Below are 22,447 nucleotides of genomic sequence, written 5' to 3' on the forward strand. Positions count from 1 at the left end.
TCGGTGGTGGCAGATGACCGAACAAGGAGCAACTGTCTCAAGTTGCAGGGCGGGAGGTCTAAGTTGGACATTAGGAAAAAGTTTTTTACTACGAGGGTGGTGAAGCACTGGAATGGGTTACCTAGGGAGGTGGTGGAATCTCCATCCTTAGAGGTTTTTAAGGTGAGGCTTGACAAAGCCCTGGTTGGGATGATATAGCTGAGGTTAGTCCTGCTTTGAGCAGGGGGTTGGACTAGATGACCTCCTGAGGTCCCTTCCAACTCTAATATTCTATGATTCTATGATTCTATACAATATTACATTATTTAAAACAGAAAATATCATATTGCCTTCTTATAAATCCATGGTACATCCACATCTTGCATACTGTGTGCAGATCTGGTCACGCCATCTCAAAAAATGTATAATGGAATTGGAAAAGGTACAGAAAAGGGCACCAAAAATTATTAGGGGTATGGACCATCCTCCACATGAGGAGAGATTAATAAGACTGGGAGTTTTCAGCTTGGAAAAGAGATGACTAAGGGGGTGGAGGGGTATGATAGAGGTCTATAAAATCATGATTAGTGTGAATAAAGAAGTATATAAGGAAGTTATTTACTCTCTCATATAACACAAGAAGTAGGGGTCACCAAATGAAATTAATAGGCAGCAAGTTTAAAACAAACAAAAGGAAGTATTTCTTCACACAACACACAGTCAACCTGTGGCATTCCTTGCCAGAGGATGATGTGAAGGCCAAGACTGTAGTGGGGTTCAAAAAAGCACTAGGTAAGTTCCTGGAAGACAGGTCCATCAATGGCTATGAGCCAGGAAGGGCAGGGGTTGCTGTTTGCCAAAAGCTGGGAATGGGCAACAGGGGATGGATCACTTGATGATCACTTGTTCTGTTCATTGCCTCTGAAGCACCTGGCATTAGCCACTGTCAGAAGACAGGATACTGGGCTAGATGGACCATTGATCTGACCCAGCATGGCCATTCTTACGTTGTACAAAGGCATGTCTGCTCCAGGATTGTACCTCAAGCAGAACCTGCTTCATGAGCAGATGATATGCAAGGCTATGCAACCCCCTCCGAAGCCTGATTGGTGAGGTACTTTTTAAGTCAAATCATGAGGACCTCTGCGTGTGTATACGACTTACTACAGAAGCAGTGTTAAAACACGATGATTGTATTTTATGTAGTAGTGTAGCACAGCATGGTCTGTCCCCAAGTCAGCAAGGAGAGGTCATTGAAGAGCAAAGCAAGTTACTTCAAAACATAACACTATAGAACAGAACTGTTGAATGAAAGGGACAGAAAGTTAACTTGTCCAACTGTGACAGGGTGACAACTTCTCCACCTCTCCGAATACCCTCTACAGAAACTTAAAAACTACAGACCAGGCCCTTAAATAAGAGCAAATCTGGAAAATTCTTTGTCTTAAAAACTCTGATTATCTCAGGAATTCTGCAAATCAATTTACCAGCTCTGCCCTAACAATTATCACTGCACAAAACCATTTTCAGGGTGCATTTCCAGACACAAGAACAATTCTGCTATGCAAGTGCAAGCTACTTTTTAATCTCAGAAAAGAGATAGCAAAACAAGCTACCAAGAACCGAAGCTTTACCTTGTGCTTGTAGCCTTTTTCTTTTTGCTTCCCTCTTCTACGAAGGATAGGTAGCTCTTCAAACTGATGTCTGCCTTCAAACAGTACAATAGCTTTTCCTGCAACCCAGGCTTTCTCAGAAGGGTCTCCTAAGGCATCTACGTAGTACTCGCGATATGGTCTCCGATTGGAAACTATTTAAAGAAATTAGACAGGATTAATGCTTTGCTTAAAACAGTACACTGGGGTGGAAAAGGAAGCACAGAAAGTGACAGCAAATTTATTAGTAGATTCTCCACACATTCTCCTAACATCATCCTAAATTCCCAAGGGAATGACACCTATGGGAATTCCTGATCAGACAGTTGGTGGACATACTTTTGTCTCTTCGTTTTCCTCGCTGTTTGGTTGGTATTTTGCATCTTGGAGAGGAGTTTGCTGTTAAATAGTTGATCTACAGGTCTAGGCGACTCTTCCGCACTGGAGCAGAGACCTAGAGTTGGACTCCAATGATGTGATGAAAACACCCTAATCATCTTCCGTCTCAACAGGAAATTAATAAAACATGCAAGTTACCTAATTTTAATCCCATTGATGATCATGCAATCTAGTCCTCTAGATGGTTGGGAAAACTGCAGGCAGGTGGGCTAGAGATACCTAGGAACTAGATACCTTTGGACTATGGTTCATTCATATATTACCGCCTTCTCCCAAACCCCCAGAGAGAAGAGCCCTCCTGTCTCTGTATCGGAATCTGGGAGAGGAAACCCTCAAACATCCTAGGCCATAATTTCCATCTTGTTCAGCAGATCATTGCCTGACACTGAACATCTATCCTGGACATAAAATGTTGGTGACAGCAGGTGTGGGACTCTCAGGAGCAGAAAATAAACATGGCACATCTAGTCCTTACTCTGAGTGTGCGCAATGTCTGTGACGCTGTGCAGTTATGCTGGGTACCCGCACACCCCGGGGGCAACGGCAGGACTCCACTACAGGCACCTACCTGGAAGTGTGTCCCTGCTTTTATTCTTAAAAGGTGTTTTCTGGATAAGGGCATTCAGTGAACTCAGCATGGTCCAGGAACAAGAGGGCTACATGCTGAAAGGGATGCTGAGTGCTTGTGACAGGCATTAGACTGAGGGCATCAGAACAAACAGGGTTTAGGGAGGGCAGTGGCATTCCAGGCTTCTTCCCCATACTGCCCCACCACCATGTCTCCACGCTGTTCTGCAGGGACCACCTCTAGCGGTGACAGGGCAGGTCAGTCCTTGGCTTCTCTTCTGAGAGTGCCAACAATGGTGCCAACCACAGCTGTGTTCTAGAGAAATTGACATTAGGAATTAGACAGACCACCAACTCCCTTACCAGCTAGGACACGGTACAGCACTCAGACTTCTGGCAAATACTCACCTGAGCTAGTGTCAAGCCAAAGACAAGAGGCAAAAGACTGCATGTATCCGATTCCCAATCCCTGAACCAGCCAGTCTCACTGCACTGAGAGAACCTGCTTTAAACAAATCACTGTGTCACAGGCGGGACAAGCTCTCTGTGCAAGTGATGGGTTTGAAGCAACCTGCCTGGCTTTGAACAATCCAGTTTTTGTTTCCATAACAAGTGCAGGGAGCAGCAGTCAGGTGGGAGAACTTGTACATTTCAGAGGTGGGCGCAGAACACTGGAAACTCCATTTGCCCAAAAGCACCAAACACCAAAGAGTCAATTGGTATCTAAAGTCTGTCACCTGCTAATTAGAGGAGGAGAAGGGAGAGCACGATTTTTAAAAATTCAGGGAAAGGAAGATTTTTCCCACAGTTGTTCTGATCTGAGCAGGGACAGAATGTGCGGGGAGGTCTGTGGTCAGAGGCACTAGAGCAAGCACGCTAGTTGGAACCTGATAACCAGCATGTTACCTCCATTTAGAATTCCCGTTTTAGAAATAATAACCCACAGCTGTAAAAGGATTATTATTAGACAATCATTCACACTAGACCCTGACAAAAATAGAAAATGCCCCTTACATGCTCACAAGAGGTGTCCCAACAGCAGTAGTTTGGACGTTTTAAAAAACCCTCAAGAATGGCCATACGGGGTCAGACTAACAATTCATCCAGCCCAGTGTCCTGTCTTCTGACAGCGGCCAGTGCCAGACACGCCAGGGGGAATGAACAGAACAGAGCAATTATTGCTTGATTCATCCCGTCGTCCAGTCCCAGCATCTGGCAGTCAGAAGTTCAGGGACACCCAGAACATGGGGTTGCATCCCTGACCATCCTGGCTAATAGCCACTGATGGACCTGTCCTTCATGAACTTAGATCTAATTATTTGTTAACCCCGTTATACTTTTGGCCTCCACAACATGCCCTGACAACGAGTTCCACAGGTCAGCTGTGAGTTGTGTGAAGCAGTACTTCCTTTTGTTTGTTTTAAACCCGTTGCCTATTAATTTCATTGGGTGACCCCTGATTCTTTTGTTATGGGAAGGGGTAAATAATACTTCCTTATTCACTTTTCTCCAAGTCATTCATGATTTTGTAGACACACAGCTCCCCGTAGTTATCTCTTTTCCATGCTGAACAGTCCCAGTCTTTTTAATCTCTCCTAATGTGGAAGCTGTTCTATATCCTTAATCACTTTTGTTGTCTGTACATTTTTATTTGCTGAACTTTTTCCAATTCTACAATATATATTTTGAGAAGAGGCAACCAGAACTGAACACAGTATTCAAGGTGCAGTGTCCCATGGATTTAATATAGTGGTCATATGGTATTTTCTGTCTTATTATCTATCCCTTGCCTAATGATTCCTAACATGGTTAGCTTTTTTGACTGCCGCTGCACATTGAGCAGATGTTTTCAAAGAAATGTCCACACTGACTCCAAGATCTCTTACTTGAGTGGTGACAGCTAATTTAGACCCCACCATTTTGTATGTATAGTGGACACGTTACAGTGTGCATTACTTTGCATTTATCAACACTGAATTTCATCTGCCATTTTGTTGCCCAGTCACCCAGTTTTGTGAGATCCCTTGTTACTCTTCGCAGTCAGCTTTGGACTTAACTATCTTGAGTAATTTTGTATGGTCTGCAAACTTTGCAATCTCCCTGTTTACTCCATTTTACAGATCATTATGAATATGTTGAACAGTACAGGTCCCAATACAGATCCCTGGGAGACCTGTTCAACATATTCATAAATTCATGAAGGAAAGGTTCATCAATGGCTATTAACCAGGATGGTTAGTGATGCAACCCCATGTTCTGGTGTCCCCATTCTGAAAACTGACCATTTATTCCTACCCTTTGTTTCCTGTCTTTTAACCAATTACTGATCCATGAGAAGACCTTCCCTCTTATCCCATGACTGATTACTTTGCTTAAAAGCCTTTGGTGAGGAACCTTGTCAAAGGCTTTCTGAAAGTCTAAGTACACTATATCCACTGGACTGCCTTTGTCCACATGCTTGTTGACCGGCTTAAAGAATTCTAATAGACAGGTGAGGCATGATTTCCCTTTACATAAAGCAGTGTTGACTCTTCCCCAACATATTGTGTTCATCTATGTGTCTGAAAACTCTGTTCTTTAGTAAAGTTTCAACCAATTTGCCTAGTACTGAAGTTAGGCATACCGGTCTGTAATTGCCAGGACTGCCTCTGGAGCCTTTTTTTAAAAATTGGTGTCATATTAGCTATCCTCCAGTCATCTGGTACAGAAGTTAATTTAAATGATAGGTTACATACCACAGTTAGTAGTTCTGGAATTTCATAATTAAGGCCCTTCAGAACTCTTGGGTGAATATATTCTGGTCCTGGTAACTTATTACTGTTTAATTTATCAATTTGTTCCAAAACCTCCTCTACTGACTCCTCAATATGGGACAGTTCCTCAAATCTGTCACCTAAAAAGAATAGCTCAGATACGGGAGTCTCCCTCACATCCTCCGCAGCAAAGCCTGAGCCAAAGAATTCATTTTGCTTCTCTGCGATGGCCTTGTCTTTTTTGAGTGCTCCTTTAGCACCTCATTTGCCCAGTGGCCTCACAAATTATTCAGCTAGCTTCCTGCTTCTGATGTACTTAAATAAATTTTGCTGTTACTTTTTGAGTCTTTTGCCAGTTGTGCTTCAAATTCTTATTTGGCCTGCCTAATTATATTTTTACATAAAAAGAAGGATAAACTCTGGCAAGTCAATTTTCCTCAGTAGGATATGACTTCCGATTTTAAGGGATGCTTTCTTGCCTCTAACTGCTTCTTTTACTCTGTTTAGCCATACTGCCATTTTTGTTATTGGGAGAATACGTTTAGTTTGAGCCTCTATTATGATGTTTTTAAAAAGTTTCCATGCAGCTTGCAGGCATTTCACTCTTGTGACTCTTCCTTCTAATTTTTGTTTAATGAGCCTCCTCATTTTAGTGTAGTTCCCCTTCTTGGAAGTTAAATGCTTCAGTGGTGGAGTTCTCTGCTATTATCCCCCCTACAAGGATGTTAAATTTAATTACATTATGGTTGCTATTACCAGATCCTGTGCTCCATCTAGAGCCAAATCAAGAACTGCATTCCTTTGGGTGGGTTCCAGGACTAGCCGTTCCAAGACACAGTCATTAATAGTGTCTAGAAATTTTATCTCTGCATCCTGTCCTGAGGTGACATGTATCCAGTCAATATGGAGACAGTTGAAATCCCCCATTGTTATTGAATTTTCTTTTTGTATAGCCTCTCTAATCTCCCTGAGCATTTCACAATTATCACCACCATACTGGTCAGGAGGTCAGCAGTACATGCCCACTGCTATATTCCTAATATTCAAGCATGACATTTCTATCTAGAGAGATTCTATGGTACAGTTCGGTTCATTTAAAATTTGTACTATATTTGACTCTATGCTTTCTTTCACATATAGTCTCACCAGCATGACCTGCTCTGACATTCCTATACATTATGTACCCTGCTATTACCGTATTCCATTGATTATCATCGTTCCACCAAGTTTCTGGGATGCCTATTATATCAATACCCTCATTTAAATTCCAGGTACTCGAGTTCACCCATCTTATTATTTACAGGGCTAGCATTTGTATACAAGCACTTATAAAATTAGTCATTATTTAGTTGTCTGCCTTCACGTAATGTAATTGAATGGGACTCGTTTCATTTGACTGTTTCTCTTCACTTCCTACCTGCACTTTAGCAACTTCTAGCCTCTCCTCCTTACTAGGTATAGAGAATCCCCGTTACGAGATCCTCTCCCTGAAGGATGTCTGTCTGAACAGAGTTCTCCTCCACACCTCTTGGTTTTCCCCCAGCCCTTAGTTTCAAAACTCCTCTATGACCTTTTCCATTTGACATGACAGCAATCTGGCACCATCTGGGTTCAGGTGGAGCCCAGCCTCCTGTCTAGGCTCCTCTTTTCCTAGAAGGTTCCCCACTTCCTAATAAACCTAAACCCCTCCTCCGAACACCATCATCTCACCCACGCATTAAGACCCTGAAGTTCTGCCAAGCAACTTGGGCCTGACTGGGGAACTGGTGGCATTTCAGAGAGTATTGCCAGGGAAGTTCTGGACTTTAATGTCTTACTTAGCTGCCTAAATTTGGCCTCCAGGACCTGTCTCCTATCCTTCCCTGTGTCACCGGTACCTACATGTACCACGATCACCGACTCCTCCCCAGCACTGCACATAAGTCTGTCTGGATATCTCAAAAACTCTGCAGCCTTCGCACCTGGCAGGCAATTCTCCATGCAGTTCTCCCGTTCATCACAAACCCAGCTATCTATATTTCTAATGATTGAACCCCCACTACTATTACCTGTCTCTTCCCAATAACCGGGGTTCCCTCCCTTGGAGGGGTATCCTGAGTGTGAGAGGATACCACGGCATCATCTGGAAGGAGGGTCCCACTATGGGATCATTTCCCTCCACTCCAGCTTGATGTTCTCCTTCCCTGAACTTTCATCCTCCTCAACAGAACAGAGGCTTCAGACTGGGGGTGGGACTGCTCTACTGTGTCCTGGAAAGTCTCGTCTATGTACCTCTCTGTTGCCTTTAGCTCCTCCCCTTCAGCTACTCTAGTCTCAAGAGCCCGTACTTGGTCCCTGAGGGCCTTGAGCTGCTTACATTGCTGCATATTTAAATTATATGTGCAGATATTATCTAACACTAGGGTGGAAGGCTTTTGGGGGGGGAAGCCAGAGAGAGAGAAAATGAGAATGTGATGAAGCTGCTGAACCTGAGGGGGACGTGACATACCATCTATGAAATTATGTGTAATAACACACGTGACAGAAAAAAATCAGGTGAAGAACAGTCTGAGCTGATAGTCACTAACACTGCATGTTCTCAGAGTCTAGCCCTTCGGACTGGCGAGGGCCACTAAAGTTGCAGAAGCAACACATCACTAAATGGCAGCCTCTCCTGTGTACAAAGCACTATCCCAGACAGACTGACATTTTAAAGGTGTTTCAGTTACTAAGGGAATGTGGAAACAGAGGCTGGAGGGAAAACAAGGAGAAAGATATATGCAGGCCCCTCCATTCATGCTATGCTGGAATAAAAGAGTCCCTACTGTAGCTAACTTTCCAGGCACAGCAGTTTAAATACATCTGTGTGAAGTGCAAGGTCAGTTTCCAAATCAAAGGGTCTCTTTTCTTCTGTTCACCTGGCATCTCTGCTACCTCGGTCACCACTGACCACTCACCTGAACCCCTCCCTCTGCCTTGTGCTCACAGGACTCTGTCCTTTCCTGGCCCTCTCCTCTTTCTGACTATTACCCAAGGATAATCCTCTTCCTGCTCCCTCTCCCTGTGCATGTGCCCCAGGGATCTGTCCTTGGTCCCCTTCATTCTCATCCTCCACACTCACCCTTCATCTGCTCCCATGGTCCATTACCCCGTGCAACCGGCTCTCAGATCTACCACTCAATCTCCAGCTCTCCCAAGGTCTCCGATAACTCCCCATGGACGTCCCTTCACTTCCTTATACAAAACGAGGCAAAAACTAAACTTATCTTCCCCTCAAGTCTTTGTACCTGGAAGATTGTGATCTATTGATCTGTAGGACTCTCCCTCACATCCATCACCTAAAACAGTCTCCCCCTCCCACTGCTCTGTTCCCCTTCCACCACCAACCTCCTTGAATCCATTCACTGCCTCCCCGTTTCTTTCCATGTACAGTTCAAGTTCCTTGCCTTCACCTGTAAGGCTCTGTACAATTGTGCCTGCCCCTATCCTACTCCCACAGGTCTCCTAGCACTCTGCCCAACTGTCTCATCTTGCCCCATCCTCTCTCCCCTCCCATCTTGTCCTCTCTGCCCTTTTCATGCTGCTCTATGCCTGCAACACCATCCCTCTCGGTCTGCACCAGGCACCGCCCCTCTACTCCTCAGAACATGCATCTCTTGCTTTGTATCACTGACCTCTGTTCTTGTGCTACCTACTCCATGCCTCGTCCTACATAAACGCTCATTTTAAAACGCCAGCACCTACAAGACCCAACTGCTATCTGCCCGCCATCATTCTCATTTGTGTTAACCTTCATCTCCCTGTTCCTAAACTTCCTTTGCTATCTTCATGATCAGCCTTGGTCTAATTTATATCATGTTTCTCATGGCAGGGACTGTCTTTTTTAACCTCTGTGCACTGACTTGCAGTTTAAGGGCTGTCCAAATGCTTATTCATATTAAGGAACCACAGCAACTGTGGCACTCTTAAACGTGTAGTACAAGTGGATACATTACCTTTCATTTTCGAGTGACAGTCAAGCACTGGATCATGACAGACTGTGCAGGGCCACCATGGTCGTCTGTTGAATTTAGCCCAGACTAGATCACCAACTTCATACTTCACTGGAGCAGGTTTCTTCTTGGCTCGATTCTTTGGACAGAAATCAGAACATGAGGAATCAAGTTAAGATACAGACACCGTTGAAGAGAGTCTCACATCTCGTTGGAGCACCATATGACATACAATCACCAAAGATAACAATTTTGTTTTTAAAAAACCTAATATTTCTTCCTTTTATATCTTTCACTGGACACCAACCACTTCCTCCCAGTCCACTGTAGCCAGACATCACACTGTTCAGCATAAAATGTTTTAGCTCACAGCCAGTGCTGGTTACTATCCAACTCAATCAGACATCCTGGTCCATAGACCAGGAAGCAGAATATCTCAAGATTTTTCTGGCTAGAGGGGGTGATCAGAACTACAGATGCACAATATCTGCCTCGCTGAGTAAAGGAAGGCTGCTGGGCACATACCAGCTAATACTACCCTGCTTCTCAGATAAACGTAGGAAACAGAGTTTGCTGATAAAACACTTTATACTAAACTGAATACATGGATGGTCACGAGATTTTTGCCATTTCTCCTGCAGTTTGGTTTATACATGCACAGCCACCATTGCACCCCCCAAAAAAACCACACAGGAGAGTAGGCAAGTCCGCATTGTCGCTCTGTTGCCTTTCTGAAACAAACCAAACTATACAATGCTAGTGTGACTGGCTGAGATATGGCTCATTGAGAGAGGCAGGAAGACAGGTGCTACACCTGCCTCCAGAAGCTGCACCTGAATTTCTGTTACTTGTTAGGGAATCAACTGCCCAAATCCACAGGCTATCAGAGGGGTCTACGCACACCACCTGTCAGAGGGGTAGGCTGGCTATATCAGAGGGGTCAGGGGCCAGCCTACCTGTGACAAGCTCCGCTAAGGAGAATGAGCCAACTCACATCCACCTGCAAATTGTTAATTACCAATGTGGCTGTGCAGCAGTCAATTAATTAAGGAACAACCAGGCCTTACAAAGGCGGTAGGAGCTCAGTTAGGGTGGCACTAGAACACACAGAGGAAGGTGCCTAGGAAAGGACTTCTCAGGGGAGCTAGCTGGAGACCTCACCAGAAAAGGGGATCTAGGAAAGGGGCTCCTGGAGGTAGCAGGTTCCAAAAGCACTACCAGGGGAAAAGCCCTAGGGAGGCCTGGTCCCAGCAAAAGAACCTTACCAGGCAGCAGCAAGAGGTCCAGATCACTGGGGAACTACACAGCGCTCCAGAGAAGAGCTGCAGCAGTTTGACCTCTGTGGGGCCCTGAGGCCAGAGAAGGAATCTTCCCTAGGTGATGGTAGGAGGCCTGACTCCAGAAAAGAGTCCTGGGTCAAGAAGGCCATACTGGTGAAGAGCCTGGACGAAGGAGATGGATGAACTCAGGTGGGGAAAACAGACTAATATTAACTGGCCCCCCATCCCAGTTAGAACACTGGGTGAAGACTCGCTTGCATGTCTGTTCAGCCTTTGATCGAATTAAACAGCCAAAAATCCTGCATTAATGCCTAGCTACGGTACCCTGGTGATAGCTCGCGCCCTTCTGGAAAGCTGAGTTCAGCCAAACCCAAACTTCTGAAAACCAGGAAATAGAGTTAAGATAAAAGCCCAAATACCCTTCACTCTGCCCCCCTGGGGCTGGCAATAGGAATTATCTGCATGCACTCCAGCTGCAGTCAGTCTGGTAGGTGTAGTTGTATTGAACCGTGGAGGAATACACAGGAGTTGCATGGAAGAGTTGTGACTGTGATCTGAGAAGATCTGGGTCGGAGTTCCCACATTTGTTATCAGAGGAATGAGGTGCACATGTACCTAGAGGTTCCAGTCTGCATCATTTCAATACAGAATTGTGTGCATTGTCTCAGTAGCAGGGCACTGGGGTCTTCTTGCCATGGGTACTGGAGGTACAAGAGCAATCTCTGGATTTAATGATGGATAGGGGTGGGTAGAGGGTTAGATGGTCTCCTGTGTGCACGTGAAGAGCTTGTAAAAGAGTGTAAAAATGGTCGTTACATTTGACAGGTGTAGTATTGAAGCAGGCTGAGTGTTGGAGCAGAAGGTAAGTGCACCTGTCCATTACAGAGACAAGGCAGAGCAGGAGTGCATGTATTATGGGTGTACTGTGGCATCACTCCAAGAGGGCAGAGTTAAGATTGTGTCAGCATTTACCTTCAGTTTGTATTTCCTGGTTTTCAGAAGTCTGAGTTTGGTGAACTTGACGTTCTGGAAAGGCACAAGCTCTCACTGGGCAGCCTCAACTCTGTTAGTTTTTTGGACATTTAATTCCCTAGGTTTTGTTACACAGAAAGAAACGTTTGTTGGTACGAGTTAGTGGTCATTTAGACAGTTGCAGTTCTCACCTAGATTTGCAGCTGATATGCTCCTATGGTTAGGTAATAAGCAGCTGGTTTTCACACAGTGCTTTTCATCAGCAGTTTGCAAAGAACTTTCCACTTTACAAAGGGGAAACTGAAGCACAGGGAAGTGACATGACTTACCCAAGGTCACCCAGCAGGCCAGTGGCAGAGCTAAGAACAGTCCCAGTTCAGTGGTCTTTCCTCTGGGCCACACAGTTGCTATGTGATTCCATAGGGCTCCCCAGCCCCCGGGACATTTGTTACAGTGGAATGGGCATACTGGTTGTTCTCTGAGAGCCACTAACAGGCCCAGCGAGAGAAATCTCAGCCATGGTCCATGTCCCACAATCTTGAGTTTTATCAAGGGGCTGTTACAGAGACTTTAAGCACATGAGAGAAGACTGGTATCTCCCGCCACTGCCCTGAATACATATCAACCACCCTGCCAACACCTCCAGCGCCCCTCTGCTTCCCATCCCACTAGGCGCACTGCGGCAGCCAGTAACAGGTAGGAAGTTGCTCCTTGCTGTCTCTTGCCCTGTGCAGCTGCGTACACGTCACGTGCAGCAGCCCACTGGAGGACCACCCGCTGCCTTGCTTATGTAGCCCGAGCACCACACTGAGCTGGCCCTCTTGCCTCTGCTTCGGCCAGGCTTCCTCAGCCGTGCCCAGGCCCACCCACTCCACCCCTCTTCAGCGCACACACAAAGGGCTGATATCTTAACGAGTCATTTTCCGGATGTCAGATGTTTAAATCTGTGTTACTCTAAGGTCCCGCCCCCTACAAGATCTTGGCTCACATGGAGGGGCAAGAGATGGGGCTCAGATCCCTGCAGGGGGAGTAGGGCTCCCCCAGATCCCAGATGCACATGAAGGCGAGAACTCAGGACTGACACCCCCACCTCTAAACTTCCTCTGCTAGGCCTCATTCTCCAACCCTTCCTTTCTCCCCTCCCACTCTCCCTAATCCATGCCTCCGTCCCCTTTACCCAAGATCCCCTACCACCCATTCCTCTTCATAATAGCCCTATCCCCCACTGCATACCTAAATCCTCTCCGACTCCTGCTCCCTTCCCTCCCAGTGACCATTCACGCGTGGACATTATTTGCTTTTCAAAAATAGTTTCTGTGCCTTCTGAATATTCGGCTGTGCTCAGATTAAATTTCTCCTAAATAAATAAATCAGACTTGACAGAGGCAGATTTTTCCCACATGTGTACCATTCATTCTCAGATTTCTTCCCAGGCTGGGTTCAGAGCTGCAGGCTCAGAGAGGTGGTAAGTGGTCCATTCATCTTAATGAGATGTTTTCAGTCGAGAGACCTGACCTCCTGATGGAGATGAATACAGCCCGAGACAATAGCTCTGAGACAGGTGAATTGCTCCACTCATGTCAGGGAGTGTCCCACCCCCACCAGTGCAGGAGAGTTTCTGACATGTGTCGAGCACGCCTGCTCTCAGCTCCTCACCCCAGTCTCAGCAGTATGTTCTTGGTGCATGCTCTGAGCACGCCAGAGGGGCAATGCTTCCCCAGCGCACATGGGGAGTAGGGAGAGAGGCTCCGACACCCCTGGAAAAACAAGCCCCCTCCAGAATCTGGCTCACATGAAGAGGAGAGGGAAAAGAGGGGTCAGACTGTGATGGATGGGCTCAGGCCCCACTGGGGGAGGGAGGGAGGCAGGCAGGGAGGTAGGGATCCCCAAATCCTCACACACAGACGGAGGGAGAAAAAGCAAGCCTGCCCAGCACCTGGCTCATGAGGGGAGTCTCATCCCCAGAGCACAGCACACATGTTGGAGAGGGAAGTGCCCCTGCCCTTACGATACTGGAAGGACAGAGCAGGTCGTAGTGGTGGGGCAGTGGCACTAAATGTGACAAAGCTTGGAGCCAAATGAAATACAAATCTTAAAGGAACCAAACTGTCCCATGGAATCTCTAGGACAGTAATTCCATGCTTGAATAAGAAGAACACAGCAGTGGGGATATATTACCGACCACCTGACCAGGATGGTGACAGTGACCGTGGGCAGGTCTACACTAGGGTGCAGCTGCACCGCTGTACCATGAAGACACTAAATGCCAATGGGAGAGCCCTCTCCCATCAGCCTAATTACTCCACCTCCGCGAAAGGTGCTTAGGTTGCTATAACTTGCATCGCATGGGGGGGAGTTTTTCCACACCCCTGAGTGATGTAAATTAGATCGACTTAAGCTAGGGTGACCAGATAGCAAGTGTGAAAAATCAGGACAGAGGGTGGGGGGTAAGAGGCACCTATATAAGAAAAAGCCTCGAATATCAAGACTGTCCCTATAAAATTGGGATATCTGGTCACCCTAAAAAATGGTAGTGTAGACCTGCCCTGTGAAATGCTCAGGGAGATTAGAGAGGCTATAAAAATAAAAAAATCAATAATATGGGGGATTTCAACTATCCCCATATTGACTGGGTACATGTCACCTCAGGACGGGATGCAGAGATAAAAGTTTCTTGACACCTTAAAATGACTGCTTCTTGGAGCAACTAGTCCTGGAACCCACAAGAGGAGAGGCAATTTCTTGATTTAGTCCCAAGTGGAGCACAGGATCTGGTCCAAGAGGTGAATATAGCTGAACCACTTGGTAATAGTGACCATAACATCATAAAATTTAACATCCCAGTGGGGGGAAAAAACACCACAGCAGCACACCACGGTAGCATTTAATATCAGAAAAGAGAACTACGCAAAAACGAGGAAGTTAGTTAAACACAATAAAATGTACATTGCCAAAAGTGAAATCCCTGTAAGCTGCATAGAAACATTTTAAAGACACCATAATAGGGGCTCAATTTAAATGTATACCCAAATTAAAAAACATAATAAGGGGATCAAAAAAGTGCTGCCATGGCTAAACAAAGTAAAAGAACCAGTTAGATGCAAAAAGGCATCCTTTAAAAAGTGGAAGTTAAATCCTATTGAGAAAAATAGAAAGGAGCATCAACTCTGGCAAGTACAGAAACACAATTAGGAAGGCCAAAAAAGAATTTGAAGAACAGCTAGCCAAAGACTAAAAGTAACAACAACAAAAATGTTAAGTACATCAGAAGCAGGAAGCTGCTAAACAAGCAGTGGGGCCACTGGATGAGGAAGATAAGGCTATTGTGAAGAAACTAAATGAATTCTTTGCATCAATCTTCACAGCTGAGGATCTGAGGGAGATTCCCAAACCTGAGCCATTCTTTTTAGGTGACAAATCTGTCCCAGATTGAGGTGTCAGTAGAGGAGGTTTAGGAACAAATTGATAAATTAAACGTATACTTCCAAGAGTTCTGAAGGAACACAAATGTGAAACTGCAGAACTACTAACTGGTATGTAACCTATCATTTCAATCAGCTTTTGTACCAGATGACTGCAGGATAGCTAACATGATGCCAATTTTTAAAAAAGGATTCCGAGGCGATCCCGGCAATTACAGGCTGGTAAGCTTAACTTAAGTACCAGGCAAACTGGTTGAAACTATAACAAACAACAGAATTATCAGACATATAAATGAACACAATTTGTTGGTGAATAGCCAACATAGTTTTTGCAAAGGGAAATCATGCATCACCAATCTACTAGAATTCTTTGAGGCATTCAACAAACTACTGGTCATGGGTGATCCAGAGAATATAGCGTACTTAGATTTTCAGAAAGCCTCTTAAGGAAAGTAAACTGTCATTGGATTAGAGGAAAGGTCCTCTCCTAGATCAGTAACTGGTTAAAAGATAGGAAACAAGGGGTAGGAATAAATGGTCGGTTTTCAGAATGGAGAGAGGTAAATAGTGGTGTCCCTCAGGGCTCTGTACTGGGACCAGTACTGTTCAGCATATTCAGAAATTATCTGGAAAAAGGGGCAAAGAGTGAGGTAGCAAAATTCGCAGATGATACAAAACTACACAAAATAGTTAAGTATAAAGCTGACTGCAAAGAGTTACAAAGGGATCTCACAAAACTGGGGGACGGGGCAACAAAACAGCAGATGAAATTCAGTGTTGATAAATGCAAAATAATGCACATTGGAAAACATAATCCCAAATATACATATAAAATGATGGTCTAAATTAGTAGTTACCACTCAAGAAGAGATCTTGGAATCAGTGTGGATAGTTCTCTGAAAACAACCAATGTGCGGCAGCAGTCAAAAAGCTAACTGAATGTTGGGAAACATTAGGAAAGGGATAGATAATAAGATAGAAGATATCACATTGCCTCTTTATGAAGCCAGGGTATACCCACATCTTGAATACTGTGTGCAGATCTGGTGGCCCCATCTCAAAAAAAGATATATTGGAATTGGAAAAGGTACAGAAAAGGGCAACAAAAATTATTAGGGGTATGGAAAAGCTTCCATGTGAGGAGAGATGAATATGACTGTGACTTTTCCACTTGGAAAAGAGACGACTAAGGGGGGGATAAGATAGAGGTTTATAAAATCATGATGAGTGTAGAGAAACTAAATAAGGAAGTGTTATTTACTCCTTCTCATAACACAAGAGCTAGTGGTCACCAAATGAAATTATTAGGCAGCAGGCTTAAAACAAACAAAAGGCAGTATTTCTTCACACAACACACAGTCAACCTGAGGAACTCTTTGCCAGAGGATGTTGTGAAGGCCAAAACTATAACAGGGATCAAAAAAAAATTAGATAAGTGGATGGAGGATAGGTCCATAAATAGCTATTAGCCAGGATGGGCAGGGATGCAAAAGCATGCTCTTGAAAAGGCCCTAGCTCATTTGCCAGAAGCTGTATGTTGGTATAATTATGTCGCTCGGGGTATGGAAAATCCACACCCCTGTACAACACAGTTATACTGACCAAACTCCTGGTCATAGGCGTGCGCACGGGGTGTGCTCAGGCACACCCTAATGCAGGGCTCGATACCCGGTGGCAGTTTTTCCGGCAGCGGGGAATCACGTGACGTGCGAGCTGCCACCGAAAATAAGATCACCGTCAGTTTCTTTCGGCAGCAGGGAAGGACCGCGATGTGACTTGCCACTAGGATAGGATACCGGTTCTAGGATACACTGCCTGCTGTATATTCCATCATTTGGAACATGTTAAATTGATTTGTGTTGAGACTGGGCATAATTTTATAAATAATACAGGATTTAAAAATAATTTGTTCAAACTATTTTGGAGGAAGCAAGAACGGCTTTTTGATGGTTTAAAGTGGTCTACATCTGTTAAAACACAGACCCAAAACTACGGCTTAACAGTGGAGAGACGGTCACTGCCCCTGAAGTACAGTTGTACAGCCTTGCAGGACATGGGTATGCTTCCCCCCTGAACAAATGTAATCCCCACGCACTAGTGTTTTGGGAGACAAAAGACGTGTTGTAATTCACTGAGTATCACTGTGGGACATCAAAATAATGGTCTGAGGAGAAAGCAGAGGCTCTTATAGACACTATAGCAATAATGTTATAGAAGTGTACTAACTAGATAACGCCCCAGACCTGCAGTTCCCATAACTCAGATGTGAAATAAATATTGAGCAAAGGAAGCTCATGCATTTAAAGGATTTTATCAGAATGACAAACACGAGAAAACCCCCTTGAGCGTAGCTAATCTTTTTACAACAGCCCAGTTACTGAGCAGTGGTAACTACTGTGCATGAACAGTGACCATTCTTCCTAGCATCACTATGAATTGCTGTTCATCTCTATTAGTCTCACTCGAAGGAGGTTAAACCAGAGATTCACACAAACACACACATTGATAGCTCTGGGTGTGTCATTTCTGCAGCCATTACACTCCCCCTCCCCCCACCGACCACTAAGGTTCACTTAGGTCAATTAGCACAGCATGACAAGATCACATCTCTCTAGCATGGTGTTCACTTTCTTCAGCTACTGCAGGAAGTGACCTTCTTGCTAAAGAGGCAACAATGAAAGACTGCAGGCCAAGGGCGGCTGAACATGAGGCAACAAGCCAAGGTTTTCAAAACTGGGCACCTATCGCTAGCCTCCTAAGTCCTTAATTAGGTGCCTGAATAAGTCACCTGACTTCCAAAGTGCTGACACTTTTGGAAGTCAGATGACTTCTTTAGGTGCTGAACTCTAGGCTCCATTTTAGAAAATCTTGGCCAAGACGACTCCCTGCTTTAGTTCTGGCTCAACAGAAGAGAACCTTACGTTGACAAAGCTCTGAAAGATTCTATACACACTAACATTTATGGCTATTGTAAACTTGCATTAAATAAAGGAGGGAAACAAACACACATGCTGGGCTCCAGATCAGCTCTACCATTCTGCCTGTCTAAATCTCCCAGAGGCATCTCCACTTCCAGACAGGCTTTGCTGATGCTGTGACATTTACTGCATCCCACATCAGAGGTGACTCCAATATAGTGGAAAGTCAAGTGATCCCTGTCTGGATTGTTTGTAACTCTGATGAGCATCTTGATACCTGTAAAATTCTCCTCGTGCCGGGCAAGTATGAATCTTTCCTACACACGCACATTAACTTCTGCAGATTTTAAGCTTTCAGTTTTTTAAAAAGTAAGATTCTCACCCTCATGTTGGTGACGTGAACCAAATGTGAACTGAGTGTAAACTGATGCAGCAGCACCTTCCTAAGTCTGCAAACAGGCAGCTTCCACGTCTGGTCAGCAGCAGTGGAGGGAAGTTAACAAGCCTGGTTAATTTTACACTGGCTATTCAGAATCAGCCAGGTAACAGGGAAACCGTCAAGAATCAGGCAGCTACAGGGGCCCAGGAAAATTACAGGCGGTGACAAACCCAGGAGTTATTGACTGAGAAAGTGGACTAAGATAAACACAAAGCAGCCAGGAGCAGAAAGGGACAGATTAGAAGAAAGCTCCACCAGTGCCTTGCTGATTGTTCTGGGGCCAGAGAGGAGAACAAAGAAGGCTCCTTCCTTCCAGCAGACGGAGGGGTTGGAAGCCTTGAAAGCCAGCACCCGTCCAATGGCAATAAAGATGGCACCCTGAATGCGAGGCAGAGACAACAGCCACACAGGCATCCAAGCATCAACTTACAGAGGCTGTGGCTTCTTATTTCGGTGTTACCCCTAGTGTGGGGGCATTTTAGTCCTCTGACTACTAGCGGTTTGATTTTCCAAGCGCTTTGTGTGAAGGAGTTGATGTGCTGAGGGCTGTAGTACTGGGTGGATGCAAGTGGGGGAAGAGACACTGGCAGGTTACATTGAAAAGAGAAGCAGGGCACTGAGAAATCTGGGCACAGAAGCTGTAGTGGGTGGAGGAGGGAGACAAAATGATGCAAGGATTGAAAATATGGAGTCTAAAGGCATAGAAAAAGGAAACCACAGATACTGAGACTAACACAGGAATACAGCCTGATCTATGTAGGAAGGAAAAGAAGAAAAAGTGGAATGAAGACAGGATGGGAAAGATAAAGCAAAAGACAGGAATTATTTTGGGGAAGTCCTATGGCCTATGTTATGCATGGGACTAGATGATCACTGTGGTCCCTTCTGGCCTTAGAAACTATACAAGCTACACAAAAACAAGGTACTGAACAGAAAGGGGATCGAAAGCATGTTTCCACTGAATAGGCAACCAACAGTACACAGCTGTTTCTCTCTTTAAACCGCAAGGAGAGAATGCATGAGGCCCTACTGGCACAGGTATTTCCAGCTGGCTAGTAAGCTTAGTCATCAGATTGGTGCATATCACCTAATGATGCCTAGTCCTGTCTGTAAAGCCAATACATAAATAAGAGTAACCGGGTTTAGAAAGGTAGCGACTAGGCTGAAAGCTTCCACTACTTAATTTTAAATGTACATGACTGTGTATTCCTGGGGGAACTCGTCCCATGCTTTGCACTGTGGCCTTGTCTACAAGAGGGACATTTTTCAAAACTAGCTCTAACACCTGTTCAGTTCCCTGTGAGTTAGCAGCCCCGGGAGCCCTAGCATAGACAGACCAGCTGCCAGCTGGTTTTTAAGCACCTTGATGAATACACTTACTTTGAGCTGGAGTAGATGACAAGGTGCTCAGAGATTCCAAGGCCAGAAAGGACCATTATGATCATCTAGTCTGACCCCCTCTATAGCACAGCCCAGAGAACTCCCCCAAATTAATTCCTAGAACAGATCTTTTAGAAAAAACATCCAGTCCTGGTCTAAAAATTGTCAGTTATGGAAAATCTGCCATGATCCTTGGTAAGTTGTTCTAAAGGTTAATCATTCTCACTGCTATGCCTTGTTTCCAGTTTGTATTTGTCTAGCTTCAATTTCAAGCCACTGGGTCATGTTACACCTTTCTCTGCTAGACTGAAGAGTCCATTATTCAATATTTGTTCCCCGGCTCTTTTAAATCTCTTGGATGCAAGTTATCTGGCCCAGCTGACTTTAAAATGTCTATGTTTAGTAGCAGCATATGTCATATAACGCCAGCTGCCAACCAGTGTTGCTAGAACTAGTGAAGACAAAGGGGCCCTTGCTGCGGCAGGAAACTTCAGCAAAAAAGCCCTAGTGTAGTAAAGGCTCAAAGAGCTCAGACTGGTAGCGTCAGTGAGAGCAGCAGCTTTCATTTACATGAAAAATAAAACCATGTTCATGCCAACCCGAGGATGGAAAATAAGTGTCTCAGTTCAGATGGTGCAGAGGATTAGACCCAGTAAGCTGCTTGACTCAGCAGAGTGGAATTCAAGTTCTGCCCCATTTCACAGTTATAGACAAGGAGAATGGACTTCTGCCCACATCACAGATAGTTTGCCACAACCTGCAATTTCTACTCCAGAGGCCCAGGACTGGGGAAAAAAAGTGTTATTGCCGATCACTCACCAGATGCCGCCATCAGAGAGACAGGTGGCTCAAGCCTGTACTATCTGTCCCCCATTTTCACATGCACTAATTAACTTATTTTAAAAGAAAATAATGCAGTAGCCACTTTTGACAACCAAAAATAATTGCCAATATGGCTTGCATTTGTATTTCTAGGCTTCTTTCTACTGCACTATCTTTCAGGGTCTTTCATGTGATCCCATGTGGGCAGATCAGCAAAGCACACACCTTCAACGCTGGTCAACCTCAAGGACCCATGCTGGCTCCTTCACTGTTCTACATCTACATTAGTGACTTACCAGACTCAATTCTGCGTAAGGTCATGACATCGCTTTTGCAGTACAAGGCAAAGACTTCCACCACCTCAGCAACACCCTTTCCACTGATCTCGAGGGAGTGGCAGAATATTTAATACTGGAAGCTCTGTCCTATCACTTCCAAAACCCCAGTAATAGCCTTTCACCTAAACCACAAAGCTGCCAAGGAACCACTTAACATCACCTTTTTCAGTCAACAGATCCAAAATGAGCCCTATCTGGAGTACTTGGTGTAAACTCAGGCAGAAGCTTGACTTTTAAAGCCCATCTGGAAAAAATATGCAAAAAATGTACGTGCAAGAACTACCCTAGTCCAAAGACTTGCAAGTGCAATGTGGGGTGCCGATGCATGCACGATTCGAACACACACACTACCACTGTTTTTCTTGACTGCTGAATGTTGCACACCAGTCTGGGTGGGCAGCACACATACCAAATTTCTGAACATGCCACAATGAGAATCATAACTGGAGCATTAAAATCAACTATTTAATAGTTCCCCACTCTGGCGCACACACCCCCATCTAAAATCCAGAGACACACAAAGCTCATGAGTACAACAGACCCATGGCCAACCTAAACTAATACCAATTCGCAAGGACCCCCAGAACTTTCCAAAGACGTGTATGAAATCATGCAAGCCTCTTTGGGAGCAGGCTAAAGCTCTTATGGTGTCCTAATTCAATCCTGAGGCACACTGGAAAGAATTATGGGATAATGCTAATGTCCCAAACACCCACCTCTTTGCTGACCCCAAAAAGAACTTCCATGCTTCAAACGCCAGAAACAATGGTCCACAGTGAATTGGGTAGAACAGTGATGGCAGATACTGTCATCTCTTACCCCTTTGGGAGATGCAACACAATCTGCAATGTAACTGTGGAAACCACTCACAAACTGTGGACCACAACGTCAATCAGTGCTCGCACTGATCATTTACCAGTGGCATCTCGGTCTTACACCAAGCCTCTCCCGAAGCTGCCTATTGGCTCACTGACCTGGACTTGGTTATCTGAACGTTGCTAATCACCTCTTGGCGAACGAAAGAAGATGTGATTCCATGCATCATTATTTCTTTCAGTGCTAACACAAGTATGAAGAAATGACACCACACAGAAGAAAAAAGGCAGGACCCTGAGAACTTGCTTTTTCTTTGGGGCGGGGAGAGCATTTGATGAGAAAATTGGAGAAAAGTAAAGAAATCTAACAGAAATTAATTTTTGCTCTCTACTTGAGCTATTAACTCCTCTCTTAGAGAATTTTCTATTTTAAATAAGCATTCTGAAATCTCTCCATCAAAATTGGATCCACCAGCCAAAACACATATATAGGGAAGAAAAGTATATTACATAACAGGCAAAGCAATGTTTGAATTCAAGCAAAGAGCCCATCTAATAAAGTTTCTGCAGCATGAAGTGACACAAAGCACATTAATGCTAAGGGCTTGACTATACACACAAGTTATATTGTTTTAATATACCAATGCAGTTAAAGTGATACGATCACCCTCGTGTGCTCACAATTACATCAACGTAACAGTGCTTATAGCACTATAGCTTATCACAATAGGAGAAGAGGA

At 44.7% G+C, this 22,447-nt stretch overlaps 1 protein-coding gene across 1 annotated transcript in view; it reads right to left on the reverse strand.

Moving 5' to 3' along the window:
• Positions 1–22,447, reverse strand: part of NSD1 (nuclear receptor binding SET domain protein 1) — a 104,373-nt gene that overhangs the window by 66,072 nt on the left and 15,854 nt on the right. Inside the window, exons 3-4 of the mRNA XM_067535218.1 lie at positions 9,325–9,460; positions 1,614–1,786 (exon numbers count right to left, since the gene is read on the reverse strand). Coding sequence (XP_067391319.1) covers positions 1,614–1,786; positions 9,325–9,460 — 309 coding nt within the window. The remainder of the gene's footprint in view (positions 1–1,613; positions 1,787–9,324; positions 9,461–22,447) is intronic.

Source organism: Emydura macquarii, unplaced genomic scaffold, assembly GCF_026122565.2.
Source record: "Emydura macquarii macquarii isolate MOO-44397 ecotype Brisbane River unplaced genomic scaffold, CSIRO-AGI_Emac_v2 contig_378, whole genome shotgun sequence".
Lineage (NCBI taxonomy): Eukaryota > Metazoa > Chordata > Testudines > Chelidae > Emydura > Emydura macquarii.